Consider the following 14638-nt stretch of genomic DNA (forward strand, 5'->3'; position numbering starts at 1 on the left):
TACCGATGTCCGTTCACATGAATCTTGAAACACTCAGCCAAGAATAAAATTATAATTGAATGAACTCACGGTCTATACACAAATTCATAGACGTCACAACGGCGGGAAAATAGAGGAAGTGTGGAATGATTACATCCGGCTAACAAAGTTTTTGTTTGTTTCTGTCAATCGTTTGGTAAAAGAAGACATATATTTTAATGAAGAAAGTATATATGGGATTGTCACAGTTCTGCTGGAAATGACTTCATCGGTGTCAAAGGTAGGCTAACGACTGTAAATTGTTGAAATGCGATTTCCTTAGCGTATTTGGAGTGAGTGCTGTATATGTAATTTTACCACGATGGAAGTCAGTTGGAGGGGCGATCCAAGGATCCATAATAGCAAATAAGATAATTTAAGTATTTGCTGGTATGTTCATTCAATTGTTCCAGTGATTGCGTCGTCATAATCTGTATATTCCCCGTTTAGGGTTGCTTTGTGTTCAAGCCCAGTGCCAACAAGAGAAGGAAGACTCCAACAGTGGGTGAGTGATTTTATAGATAACTAGCTGGGTCGCTGGTCATATTTAATCATATCTATACTTTGAATATTCAGTTTCAAGAAATAAAGTATCGGGTAGCATTGACTATCAGTATCGTGTGTTCTCCAGAGGATTATTTCACTCATGGCTGTGAGGACACGGAGAACAGCAAACTACGTTTCAGAAACTGTCAGACATTATGGGAGAAAATGAAGGCAGACACCGAGGTGAGTGTCCATCTGCACCTTGTTCGTCATCCTCCCAACTTTGGGCATTGCCATCATTGTGCTCATGCCAGGATGCTACGGAATGTTCAGACAGACCACCATATCGGTTTAATATAATTCTGTCTGTCATGCAGAATAGGGGATTGTGCTAGCTTTACTTGCAACATTTCTCTCTGTAACGTTGTGAACATTTCACTTCACCGAATACACCCCAGGTCAAAGTTACGAGCTTTTGTCAGACATGACAGTTTACATTGTTTGCTTTCTACAGCTTCTGCAGGATGAGCTGAACAGGAAAATCTTAGACAGCCTCTTGGCGTTTATCAGAAAGAGCGTCTCCACTTTTCAGCGTGGCACGGATGACTGGGCGTCGCGTATGAGAGCCCACGAGATTCCGACAGCAGCCCTAGTGCTTGGTATGTGGCTCAAAAGACAATGCACATGCAAAAATATTTTGGTATGACCTGGGCCCATGATATAGGCCTAAAGGAGTGTATTTTGATAAATGCCACAGTACAGACAGAGATTGCACTAGTATAGAGCGTTTTGGCTGGAGGAAAGAAAGCATGTAAGGCATATTTGTAACGTTCTCTTACTTAATGAGGCAAGTCTGTTAAGAACAAACTCTTATTTACAATGAAGGCCTTAACTAAGCAACTCTACCTGTGTAGGAGTGAATGTACCAGATCATGATATGACCTTCCAGTGCCTCTCTGACCAGTTGCAGCAGTCAGTGACTCCCTTTGTGGTCTCTGTACAAGCCACAGAGTGTGCAGGTCAGTCCTGTGTGTGTGTGGTACTCGAGAAATGTCCCTATTGCTATTAGCCTTTTTGTATTATGACATGTGGATACCTAACTCAAATAATAATATTTTAATTTGTTCTGTCCTCAGCCCTGAATCACATGCTGCAGAGGGTTCTAGAGAGACTGATGGGTACTAGTGTGTCTGTGGATAATGAGGAAGAGCCTGAGCAGCGCAGTACCAATGTAAACCAGAAGAGGGTGCACTGCTCCCTCATCACACTCTGTAACTGGTACAAGACTGTGACAAAGGTATGTAGCTACTGCAAAGAAGTAAGGACTATTATGATGCTTTTATGTACAACTGTCAAATGTATAGATGTTGACCTTACAATTTCTGCATCAAAGTTATGAGCTTTTGTCATTACAAATCATGCATCCTGTGTAAATAATTTGCTCCTCTCAGAAAGCTGCCTCCGGCACCGCAAGAAAAAAGCGTACTTCCGTTGGCAAAGACATGCAACAGCATCCTCCTATTGTAGTGATCTTCAAAGACCTAGAGGCTTTCAACCCTAAAGTGCTGCAAGATTTCATCCTCATCTGCAGGTAGGAGTTCTAACCTCCATCTCTGTTAGGGGCGGCAGGTAGCTTAGTAGTTAGAGCGTTGGGCCAGTAACTGAAAGGTTGCTGGATTGAATCCCCAAGCTGACAAGGTCAAAATCTGTCTTTCTGACCCTGAAAAAGGCAGTTGATCCACTGTTCCCCTTGGTAGGCTGTCATTGTAAACAAGAATTTGTTCTTAACTGACTTGCCTAGTTAAATTTAAAAAATAATATTGATTGAATATATACATAATCTGAAAGTACACTTGTAGCTGTGTAATGGCACCTCACATGAAAACTGTTTATGCATTCCATGCTGCATAATCTCCCTGTTCTCTTCAACAGTCGGTACGTTGAACAGCTTCCTCTGATGTTCGTTTTTGGCATTGCCACTTCTCCCAGCACCATTCAACACATGCTGCCCCACTCTGTGTCCTCTCTGCTGGGCATCGAGCTCTTCCAGTCACTGTCCTGCACCCAGCACCTGGCTTCTGTCATAGACAAGGTAGGTACTTAAAAACGAGTCTGTAGCCACCTTGGATCCATCCATTCACTTTGTGAATGTAGTTGTATTGGACACATAGTGAGCATGCTTGTCTGTGCCCTTTTCCTTAAACCCAACAGGGTTCTCAAGTTGCAGTTTGCAAATGTCAACGAACATTTTCACTCAAGACCCCCATTGATGATGACATGTCTTGTGTTACTCATGTTTATTTCAAGTTAGGATTCAGACTTTAGTTTGAGTATTGTTTTCCCTCTCTTTCTCCAGGTGATCCTAACTTCCCAGTTTCCCTTCAAGCTCAATGGCAAGGTGCTGCAAGTGCTGGTCAGCATCTTCCTCTACCACGACTTCTCTGTACGCAACTTCATCAATGGCCTGCAGGTGAGGACTGCCCTCTGATTGTTGGGGTGACAAATGTGTTGAAAGGGCATTCTCCTTTAACTGATGTTTAACCCACAATGTTGGTTGTGCTCTGTACCTGCTTTCAAAGACTAACTTTGAGATATGCTTGCTGGATGTATTCTGTTGGACTGTGCATTCCTGTGAATTTGTGTGTTGATCTTGATGGGGCCCCCCTCAGTTGGCTCTGCTGGAGCACTTCCACAGCCAGCCTCTGAGCGTGCTGTGCTGCAAGGAGGCGGCGGCCCTGGTCCACGCCACTGAGCTCAGCCACAGGGATGTAGAGCGGCTCCAACAGCTGCCCTCCTTCATGAGGTGACTGTCACTCACACTCTTCTACCCATAGGATGGTGGAGAACGTTATCAGAATGTTGTGTGATTTGTCTGTTTAAAAACTTGATGTTCTGTGTTTACCTCCCCTTTCACCCAGGTACGTAGAGGAACAGGGTCCCCAGGAGCAAGTGGAGCTGTTGACTAGTGATGACCATGTGAAGGTAAATATTGAGTGCTGTCGAGAGGTTCTGAACAGTATATTGACATGAATTATGAGCTTACCAAAAATGGTCTTGAGTGATTGCGTGTCCTTCCCATTATTTTAGGAAGTGTGTCAGAAACTACTGAAAGATCTTTGCAAATACCACAAGAACTACTACCCCACTCTGAGGTGTCTCCACATTCTGACGGCTTCTCTACCCAAATACCCTCTGGGAAAACAGGTTGGAACGTTTTGTTTGTCAAGGTTGCCATTGAAATAATACATGCATTAGGAATGGAATTGTAGAGCATGGCACGGACTGTCTCACCTGTTCCACATATGCCTCTATTTTTAGATAAGAGAGCTGCACATATCCTGTCTGGAGAAGAATGTGTGGGAGAATGATGAGTATGTGTCTGCCATGCAGCTTCTGAGGTGATACATTTGAGATTATAAATTTATTAATTACAAAATCATTGATATAAAGGATAAACATTGCTTAGCAAAACACAGTTTTATATTCAAGCTGTCATACTCTTTTACCTGCTAAGATAAAGTTAAGTTTGTTTGCTCTCCTTTTGTCAACACTCAACTTTTCACTCCAGGATGATGGCTAAAGACGAGCTCACCTCAGCGCTGCAAAAGTGTGCTGAGATCCTGAAATCTGTCAAGACAAAGAAAATGAGGGCTGCACTGCTTCAACTGGACAATTTACTCTCCAAATTTGACCAGCCAGGCGGTAAGTAGTGATGATGGCTGTAACAGTTTACCATTTCACCAAATGCTTTCCTGACCCATTGAAATGTGCTTCTCTTGCTTCTGCCCAATTAGATCTTGTTGAGAATGCAGCAGGGGAGGACCTCACATCTACAGGGAAAGGCCTCCAGAAGAAAACAGACTTGTTCCAACTGCAAAAGGTAACAACTTTCTGCTATAACGGATAGTTATTTTGCTCAAACGGTTTCATACATTTCTGATATATAATGGATCTACGCCTCTCTAAAAAATATATTGTATGTAGTGCTTGTGATATGAAGGGCCTCAGCATTTACTGTCCTCTCTGTTTAGACTCTACTGGAGATGAAGACATCTCGAAGAACCAAGAAAATGAGTCAGTTCGAGATACTCCGAGACCAAGCCTTGGAGTTCATTGACAGCCTTGTGAGGTGAAGTAGTATACAGTAATGATACAACCAAATCAATTGACTGACTCAACAGTGGCTGGATAGATTATGCTCATTCTTTTAAATGAGCTCGGTGTAAATGGATGGCACAGTATTTGATGGTGCTGCTCACCTCTGTGTGTTTTCAGGTCCCACCTGGCCCCACCCGAATCCCAACCACTGTACGAGGTATGCTACTACAGCTCCTCTGCTGTCCTGAGACGCCACCTCAACGCCACGCCACGCACCTCCATCCAGACCGCGCTCAGCAACCCCTACCACTACCTGAAAGTAAATAGCTACCACTGAGAGGCTGTCTCAATTGTCTAGTGAACGCTGTTTGTATCCTAATCTGCACCAATCTGGAAAATTTGATGGGTGGGCTGCCATTATTGGCCTTTTACCTGTTCACAATTGTTTCAGATCAGTGCCGACGAAAGATAGACTGACCGCATTCCCTGTCTTTAGACAACTCAGCCAAAGTTTATAGTGTTAAACAGTAGCTCATACTGATGCTAATCTGTGCTTCAGAATGAAGATCTGCGGGCCGAGGACGGGACAGTCTCCAATGCTGCTCCTGACATCTGCATTGTGTACAAGCTGCATCTGGAGTGTGGGAGACTCATCAACCTGTATGACTGGCTGGAGGTAGGTTTAATAAAGAATAAAGTGAAATACTATTGGTATCATATTCACTGCGTGTACAAAACATTACGAACACACCTTCCCCTTCCATGAGACTGACCAGGTGAAAGCTATGATCCTGTATTGATGTCACTTATTAAATCCTCTTCAGTGTAGATGAAGGGGAAAAGACAGGTTAAATAATATTTTTTAAGCCTTGTGACATGGATTGTGCATGTGTGCCATTGAGGGTAAATGGGCAAGACGAAAGATTTGTCTTTGAATGGGGTAAAGTGCGCCTGCTGGGTTTTTCATGCTCAACAGTTTCTTGTGTGTATCAAGAATGGTCCACCACCCAAAGGACATCCAGTCAACTTGACACAACTGTGGGAAGCACTGGAGTCAACATGGGCCAGCATCCCTGTGGAATGCTTTCGACACCTTGTAGAGTCCATGCCCTGATTTATTTCAGCTTTTGTTTCATCACATTCCCAGTGGGTCAGTTTACATACACTCAATTAGTATTTGGTAGCATTGCCTTTTTAAATTGTTTAAACTTGGGTCAAATGTTTTGGGTAGCCTTCCACAAGCTTCCCACAATAAGTTGGATGAATTTTGGCCCATTCCTCCTGGTGTAACTGTCAGGTTTGTTGGCCTCCTAGCTCGCACACGCTTTTTCAGTTCTGCCCACAAATGTTCTATAGGATTGAGGTCAGGGCTTTGTGATGGCCACTCCACTACCTTGACTTTGTTGTCCTTAAGCCATTTTGCCACAACTTTGGAAGTATGCTTTGGGTCATTGTCCATTTGGAAGACCCATTTGCGACCAAGCTTTAACTTCTTGACTGATGTCTTGAGATGTTGCTTCAATATATCCAAATGTTCCTACCTCATGATGCCATCTATTTTGTGAAGTACACCAGACCCTGCTGCAGGAAAAAAAAAGCCCCAAAACATGATGTTCCACCCCTGTGCGTCACGGTTGGGGAGGGTATTCTTCGGCTTGCAAGCCTCTTCCTTTTTACTTCAAATATAACAATGGTCATTATGGCCAAACAATTTTTTTTTGTTTCATCAGACCAGAGGACATTTCTCCAAAAAGTATGATCTTTGTCCCCATGTGCAGTTGCAAACCGTAGTCTGGCTTTTTAATGGAGGTTTTGGAGCAGTGGCTTCTTCCTGAGTGGTCTTTCAGGTTATATCGATATAGGACTCGTTTTACTGTGGATATAGATACTTTTGTACCTGTTTCCTCCAGCATCTTCACAAGGTCCTTTGCTGCGATTCTGGGATTGATTTGCACATTTTGCACCAAAGTACGTTCATCTCTAGGAGACAGAACGTGTCTCCTTTCTGAGCGGTATGACGGTTGCGTGGTCCCTTGGTGTTTATTCTTGCGTACTATTGTTTGTACAGATGAACGTGGTACCTTCAGGTGTTTGGAAATTGCTCACAAGGATGAACCAGACTTGTGAAGGTCTACAATTTCTTTCTGAGTTCTTGGCTGATTTCTTTTGATTCCCATGATGCCAAGCAAAGAGGCACTGAGTTTGAAGGTAGGCCTTGAAATACATCCACAGGTACACCTCCAATTGACTCAAATTATGTCAATTAGCCTATCAGAAGCTTCTAAAGCCATGACATTTTCTGGAATTTTCCAAGCTGTTTAAAGGCACAGTCAACTTAGTGTATGTACATTTCTGACCCACTGGAATTGTGATGCAGTGAAATAATCTGTCGGTAAACAGTTGTTGGAAAATGTACTTGTGTCATGCACAAAGTAGATGTCCTAACCGACTTGCCAAAACTAGTTTGTTTACAAGAAATTTGTGGAGCGATTGAAAAACGAGTTTTAATGACTCAAACCTAAGTGTATGTAAACTTCCGACTTCAACTGTGTCCCTTTGGGTTTATACCTCTGTAGAAACATATGCCTTGATGCTGGTATATTGAATGAGAAACGAGTGTGTTAATTTTCATGTATCTGCAGGCTTATGCTACTGTGGTCTCGGCAGCAGAGGGTAAGGATCCTGACTCTGCGGACTTTGGCAAAGTGGATGAACTCAAACAGTATCCTTTAATTGTTGGATGTCTTAAAATGCTTCATGGTGACTACTTTTGAATATATGGTAAGATGTTTAATAAACAAGCACTGCATGGGGCGGCAGATTTTTGGGGGGGATTTTGCCCTTGAGCAAGGCAATTAACCCTTATTGGATAAGAGCATCTGTTAAATGGCTAATGTAAAATACTCTGAATAGACAAGTATCCTATCATAAGCACTTTCAATTTAACTGGTATGCAACTTAATATTAGGAAGATGTTAATGTTTTGTACAGTGCATTTTAACACATCAGACTATTCTTAATTTAATCTTATATTAGTGAAGACATACATTTATTTAGAATGTCCCGTTATGAAATTGGCAGGAACAGTGGCAGGGGGGAAAAACACATGTCGTCCATATGCACTTGAATAGTGAATGGAGGCTGTGCCTTCCCGGTTCCTTTTTCAATCATGCCAGGTATGCTACTACGGTTTTACAGTGGAGCAATGTGCTTAATTCACAGGACGGTTGAGCTAATGTGATTAGCATGAGGTTGTAAGTAACAAGAACATTTCCCTAGACATCTTATATTGGCAGAAAGCTTAAATTCTTGTTAATCTAACTGCACTGTCCAATTTACAGTAGCTATTACAGTGAAATAATGCCAATCTATTGAGTGCACAGTTTTGAATTTGAAAAGTTATTAATAAAACAATTACACGTTTGGGCAGTTTTGATATAAAATTCTTAACATAAATGCAATGGTTCATTGGATCAGTCTAAAATTTTGCTCATACACTGATGTCATCTAGTGGCCAGAATCTAAATTGCACATGGGTTGGAATATTACATTACGGCCTTTTCTCTTGCATTTCAAAGATACAAAAACATATTTTTTTTCTTGGTATTATCTTTTACCAGATCTGTGTTAGTTTCCTACATTGCTTTCACATTTCCACAAACTTTCTTTAATTTCAAATGGTATCAAGAATATGCATATCCTTGCTTCAGGGCCTGAGCTACAGGCAGTTAGATTTGGGTAGGTCATTTTAGGCGAAAATTGAAAAAAGGGACAGATTATTTTAGTAGCAGCTGAGAAATGAATATAGTAGCACCTGGGATCCTTTTTTTTATTGGCAAGTTGCATGTAGAAATGTCTGGGCCTATAAGAACCCTTATTTCACTCCATGCATTAACCACTGTTTGAGCAGCAGCCAGCCTCTTGCTGTGCGACAGGTGATATTCTGTATGCCATGGGCTCTCCAACCCTGTTCCTGCAGCTACCCAATGATTAGTTTTGGAAACCAAGTGAAATCTTTCCGGGAACATGTTTTCACAAATTGAATTAAACTGTTGACAGCCCCTCTGTGCTCGAGAAAGGAATAGAAATATGTGTATGCATGTTTTGATAAATTATTAAAATATGCTTTTTCACAGTTGTTCCTCAACTCCTACAAGTGCTCGTTTTATCCAGGCGGTATCTGAGCTGGAGTTCCTGGGATTCATCAAATCCACCAAGCAGAAGACGGACCATGTGTCACGACTGACCTGGGGAGGCTGTTGATTCACCGTCTGGGAGCTTGTACTATACAACACATGTCAATTGTTTTTGAATAAAATGTGATTTCAATTGAGTACCATGATTTGCTCATTGTGCTCTTAAAAGGTGTGGAAAATGCAAGTGGTTAACTCCAGTAACAAACACTCTGAAAGAAGTGTATACAATATTATATGAAACACCATCAGTCTTATCAAGTAGCCAGGGGTACATTCATTTGTAAAGATGCTGTGGGAACAGATGGGTCCTCATGGGTGACGACTACTGCGAGGTGATCATTACACCACTTCAGGGCTGAATCAAAGATGAAGTGTTAACTGGGACTTTAACTCCATAGTGCTGGCAGGGTGCCAAGTTGTGACGCAATGCCAGAAATGACTGAATTGACATCTCGATATTGTAGGTATTTTATCTACTTGATTACTCATTAGCTTAACATCAAATCAAACTTTATTTGCCACATGCGCTGAATACAACAAGTGTAGACTACTGTGAAATGCTTACAAGACCTTAACCAACAGTGCAGTTCAAGAAGAAAATATTTACCTTGTAGGCTAAGACTGCTAAACAATTCATTTAAAAAAATCACCACTGGACAATTTACATTGACCCCCCCTCTTGTACACTGCTGCTACTCGCTGTTGGTTACCTATGCACAATCACTTCGCCCCCACCTACATGTACAGATTACCTCAACTAGCCTGTACCCCTGACTCGGTACCCCCTGTATGTTGTTATTCTTGTTACTTTTTATTATTTTAGCCTACAAGGTAAATATTTTCTTCTTGAACTGCACTGTTGGTTAAGGTCTTGTAAGCATTTCACAGTAGTCTACACTTGTTGTATTCAGCGCATGTGGCAAATAAAGTTTGATTTGATGTTAAGCTAATGAGTAATCAAGTAGATAAAATACCTACAATATCGAGATGTCAATTCAGTCATTTCTGGCATTGCGTCACAACTTGGCACCCTGCCAGCACTATGGAGTTAAAGTCCCAGTTAACACTTCATCTTTGATTCAGCCCTGAAGTGGTGTAATGATCACCTCGCAGTAGTCGTCACCCATGAGGACCCATCTGTTCCCACAGCATCTTTACAAATGAATGTGCGGTAGCAGAGAAAACATAACTTGGGTGACTGGAATCTCTGACAAGTTTATGGGCTTTCCTCTGACACCGCCTATTATATACAGTGCCTTGCGAAAGTATTCGGCCCCCTTGAACTTTGCGACCTTTTGCCACATTTCAGGCTTCAAACATAAAGATAAACTGTATTTTTGTGTCAAGAATCAACAACAAGTGGGACACAATCATGAAGTGGAACGACATTTATTGGATATTTCAAACTTTTTTAACAAATCAAAAACTGAAAAATTGGGCGTGCAAAATTATTCAGCCCCCTTAAGTTAATACTTTGTAGCGCCACCTTTTGCTGCGATTACAGCTGTAAGTCGCTTGGGGTATGTCTCTATCAGTTTTTCCCATTCCTCCTTCCAAAACAGCTCGAGCTCAGTGAGGTTGGATGGAGAGCATTTGTGAACAGCAGTTTTCAGTTCTTTCCACAGATTCTCGATTGGATTCAGGTCTGGACTTTGACTTGGCCATTCTAACACCTGGATATGTTTATTTTTGAACCATTCCATTGTAGATTTTGCTTTATGTTTTGGATCATTGTCTTGTTGGAAGACAAATCTCCGTCCCAGTCTCAGGTCTTTTGCAGACTCCAGGTTTTCTTCCAGAATGGTCCTGTATTTGGCTCCATCCATCTTCCCTGTCCCTGCTGAAGAAAAGCAGGCCCAAACCATGATGCTGCCACCACCATGTTTGACAGTGGGGATGGTGTGTTCAGCTGTGTTGCTTTTACGCCAAACATAACGTTTTGCATTGTTGCCAAAAAGTTCCATTTTGGTTTCATCTGACGTCATTCTGAAGTCATTCTTGCCACTCTTCCATAAAGGCCAGATTTGTGCAATATACGACTGATTGTTGTCCTATGGACAGAGTCTCCCACCTCAGCTGTAGATCTCTGCAGTTCATCCAGAGTGATCATGGGCCTCTTGGCTGCATCTCTGATCAGTCTTCTCCTTGTATGAGCTGAAAGTTTAGAGGGACGGCCAGGTCTTGGTAGATTTGCAGTGGTCTGATACTCCTTCCATTTCAATATTATCGCTTGCACAGTGCTCCTTGGGATGTTTAAAGCTTGGGAAATCTTTTTGTATCCAAATACGGCTTTAAACTTCTTCACAACAGTATCTCGGACCTGCCTGGTGTGTTCCTTGTTCTTCATGATGCTTTCTGCGCTTTTAACGGACCTCTGAGACTATCACAGTGCAGGTGCATTTATACGGAGACTTGATTACACACAGGTGGATTGTATTTATCATCATTAGTCATTTAGGTCAACATTGGATCATTCAGAGATCCTCACTGAACTTCTGGAGAGAGTTTGCTGCACTGAAAGTAAAGGGGCTGAATAATTTTGCACGCCCAATTTTTCAGTTTTTGATTTGTTAAAAAAGTTTGAAATATCCAATGAATGTCGTTCCACTTCATGATTGTGTCCCACTTGTTGTTGATTCTTCACAAAAAAATACAGTTTTATATCTATGTTTGAAGCCTGAAATGTGGCAAAAGGTCGCAAAGTTCAAGGGGGCCGAATACTTTCGCAAGGCACTGTAGGTCCTGGATGGCAGGAAGCTTGGCCCCAGTGATGTACTGGGCAGTTCGCACTACCTTCTGTAGTGCCTTGTGGTCAGATGCCGAGCAGTTGCCATATCAGGCGGTGATGCAACCGATCAGGATGGTATAGCAGTAGAAACTTTTGAGGATCTGGGGGCCCATGCCAAATCTTTTCAGTCTCCTGAGGGGGAAAAGGTTTTGTCGTACCCTCTTCAGGACTGTCTTGGTATGTTTGGACCATGATAGTTTGTTGATGTGGACACCAAGGAACTTAACCCTCGACCCGCTCCACTGCAGCCCCGTCGATGTTAATGGGGGCCTGTTCTGCCCGCCTTTTCCTGTAGTCCAACATCAGCTCCTTTGTCTTGCTCACATTGAGGGAGAGGTTGTTGTCCTGGCACCACACTGCCAGTTCTCTGACCTTCTCCCTATAGGCTGTCTCATCGTTGTCGGTGAACAGGCCTACCACTGTTGTGTCGTCAGCAAACTTAATGATGGTGTTGGAGTTGTGTTTGGCCTTGCAGTCGTGGGTGAACAAGGAATACAGGAGGGGACTAAGTACATTTTGCCTTGTTCTTATGCTATATTAGTGACTCAAACATAACAATCAATGGGGACCCCATGCCATTTTTTTTGTGACTTTCAGTTCTCAAAAATGTTGTTCCATTTAAGAATAATTGCTCCATTATCTGTTCTACATATTTTATCTGGTTTTAGTCGTTTAAGTTTACACTGAAAACATTTTACCATCCCCAAAATGTTTTCTATAATTAAAGGTTGCATTGCTTTGTCCTCTTTTCTTTAAAGAACCACTGCACATGTTGATTGGCGTGTTTTTCTGTGCTCATTAGAAAAAAAATGAGATGTCAGTCTTGAAGGTGTGTTTCCTGACCGATTCCATGTTTGGTTAATGAGGTTTCAACTCAAATGTTATTGGTCACACACATTTTTAGCAGATGTTATTGCGGGTGTAGTAAAATGCTTGTGTTCCTAGCTCTAACAGTGCAGTAGTATCTAACAATTCACAACAATACATACATCTAAAAGTAAAATAATGGAAATAAGAAATAATACGGTACCAGTCAAAAGTTTGGACACACCTACTCATTCAAGAGTTTTTCTTATTTTTGACTATTTTCAACATTGTAGAATAATAGTGAAGACATCAACACTATGAAATAACACATAGAATCATGTAGTAAAAAAAAAGGTGTTTAACAATTCAAAATATTTGATATTCTTAAAAGCAGCCAACCTTTTCCTTGATGACAGCTTTGCACACTCTTGGCATTCCCTCAACCAGTCTCATGAGGTAGTCACCTGGAATGCTTTTCCAACCGTCTTCGAGTTCCACATATGCTGAGCACTTGTTGGCTCCTTTTCCTTCGCTCTGCCGTCCAACTCATCCCGAACCATCTCAATTGGGTTGAGGTTTGGTGATTGTGGATGCCAGGTCATCTGATGCAGCGCTCCATCACTCTCCTTCTTGGTCAAATAGCCCTTACACAGCCCGAAGGTGTGTTTTGGGGTCAATGTCCTGTTGAAAAACAAATTATAGTCCCACTAAGTGCAAACCAGATGGGATGGCGCATCGCTGCAGAATGCTGTGGTAGCCATGCTGGTTAAGTGTTTCTTGAATTCTAAATAAATCACTGAGAGTGTCACCAGCAAAGCACCATCACACCTCCATGCTTCACGGTGGGAGCCACATATGCAGAGATCATCTGTTCACCTACTCTGCGTCTCTAAAAGACACAGCCGTTGAACCAGAAATCTTACATTTTGATTCATCAGACAAAAGGACAGATTTCCACCGGTCTAATGTCCATTGCTCGTGTTTCTTATTGGTGTTCTTTAGTAGTGGTTTCTTTGCAGAAATTCGACCATGAAGGCCTGATTCACGCAGTCTCTGAACAGTTGATGTTGAGATGTGTCTGTTACTTGAACTCTGTGAAGTGTTTATTTGGGCTGCAATCTGAGGTACAGTTAAGTGCTGATTTCTGAGGCTGGTAACTTACGAACTTACCCTCTGCAGCAGAGGTAACTCTGGGTCTTCCTTTCCTGTGGCAGTCCTCATGAGAGCCAGTTTCATCATAGACATTGATGGTTGTTGCGACTGCACTTGAAGTTCTTGACATTTTCCGGATTGACTGACCTTCATGTCTCAAAGTAATGATGGTTTCTCTTTGCTTATTTGAGCTGTTTTTGCCATAATATGGACTTGGTCTTTTACCAAATAGGGCTATCTTCTGTATACCACCCCTACCATGTCACAACACAACTGATTGGCTCAAACATATTAAGGAAAGAAATTCCACAAATTAACTAAGTAACAAGGCACACCTGTTAATTGGAATGAATTCCAGGTGACTACCTCATGAAGCTGGTTGAGAGAATGCCAAGAGTGTGCAAAGCTGACATCAAGGCAAAGGGTGGCTACATTGAATAATCTAAAAAAAGATATTTTGATTTGTTTAACACATTTTGGTTTACTACATGATTCCATGTGTTATTTCATAGTTTTGAAGTCTTCAATATTCTACAATGTAGAAAATAGTACAAATAAAAACCCTTGAATGAGTAGGTGTGTCCGAACTTTTGACCGATACTGTATATATTAAGACAAGCAATGTCGGAGTGGCATTGACTAAAATACAGTAGAATAGAATACAGTATATACATATGAGATGAGTAAAGTAGTATGTAAACATTATTAAAGTGACTAGTGTTCATTATTAAAGTGGCCAGTGATTCCATGTCTATGTATATAGAGCAGCCTCTAAGGTGCAGGGTTGAGTGACCGGGTGGTAGCTGGCTAGTGTTGGCTATTTAAGTGCCTGATGACCTTGAGATAGAAGCTGTTTTTCAGTCTCGGTCCCAGCTTTGATGCACCTGTACTGACTGCCTTCTGGATAATGGCAGGGTGAACAGGCTGTGGCTCAGGTGAGGGATGTCCTTGATGATCTTTTTGGCTTTCCTGAGACATTGTGTCCTGGAGGGACAGCGTGCCATCGGTGATGCGTTGGGCAGACCGCATCACCATCTGAAGAGCCCTGCAGTTGCGGGAAGTGCAGTTGCCCTACCAGTCTGTGATACAGCCT

General features: G+C 42.0%; 1 protein-coding gene across 2 annotated transcripts; it reads left to right on the plus strand.

Annotated features, from left to right (window-relative positions):
- The first annotated feature begins 99 nt into the window (after positions 1-99).
- On the plus strand, positions 100-8936 carry orc3 (origin recognition complex, subunit 3). Of its 2 annotated transcripts, XM_021574731.2 has the most exons (20): positions 100-259; positions 469-523; positions 650-747; positions 1019-1163; positions 1419-1523; positions 1641-1801; positions 1956-2095; positions 2437-2596; positions 2861-2974; positions 3174-3307; positions 3423-3486; positions 3592-3708; positions 3823-3902; positions 4073-4206; positions 4299-4384; positions 4536-4633; positions 4780-4921; positions 5162-5278; positions 7245-7324; positions 8760-8936. In XM_021574731.2, exons 1-20 carry the CDS (start codon positions 239-241, stop codon positions 8863-8865), a joined length of 2157 nt encoding a protein of 718 aa, XP_021430406.1. In that variant the 5' UTR covers positions 100-238; the 3' UTR covers positions 8866-8936. The 2 variants fall into 2 exon arrangements, with proteins under 2 accessions (XP_021430406.1, XP_036811001.1); XM_036955106.1 differs by lacking the exon at positions 1419-1523.
- Positions 8937-14638: the final 5702 nt, after the last annotated feature.

This window comes from Oncorhynchus mykiss, chromosome 19 (assembly GCF_013265735.2).
Source record: "Oncorhynchus mykiss isolate Arlee chromosome 19, USDA_OmykA_1.1, whole genome shotgun sequence".
Lineage (NCBI taxonomy): Eukaryota > Metazoa > Chordata > Actinopteri > Salmoniformes > Salmonidae > Oncorhynchus > Oncorhynchus mykiss.

What these genes read in the sequence shown, in the direction of transcription:
- orc3 (XM_021574731.2), top strand. Translation starts at nt 239, where the DNA reads ATGACTTCATCGGTGTCAAAG. An exon ending in TGACTTCATCGGTGTCAAAG is followed by an intron (nt 260 to 468) that starts GTAGGCTAACGA and finishes TTCCCCGTTTAG; the next exon opens with GGTTGCTTTGTGTTCAAGCC. An exon ending in GGTACAAGACTGTGACAAAG is followed by an intron (nt 1,802 to 1,955) that starts GTATGTAGCTAC and finishes TGCTCCTCTCAG; the next exon opens with AAAGCTGCCTCCGGCACCGC.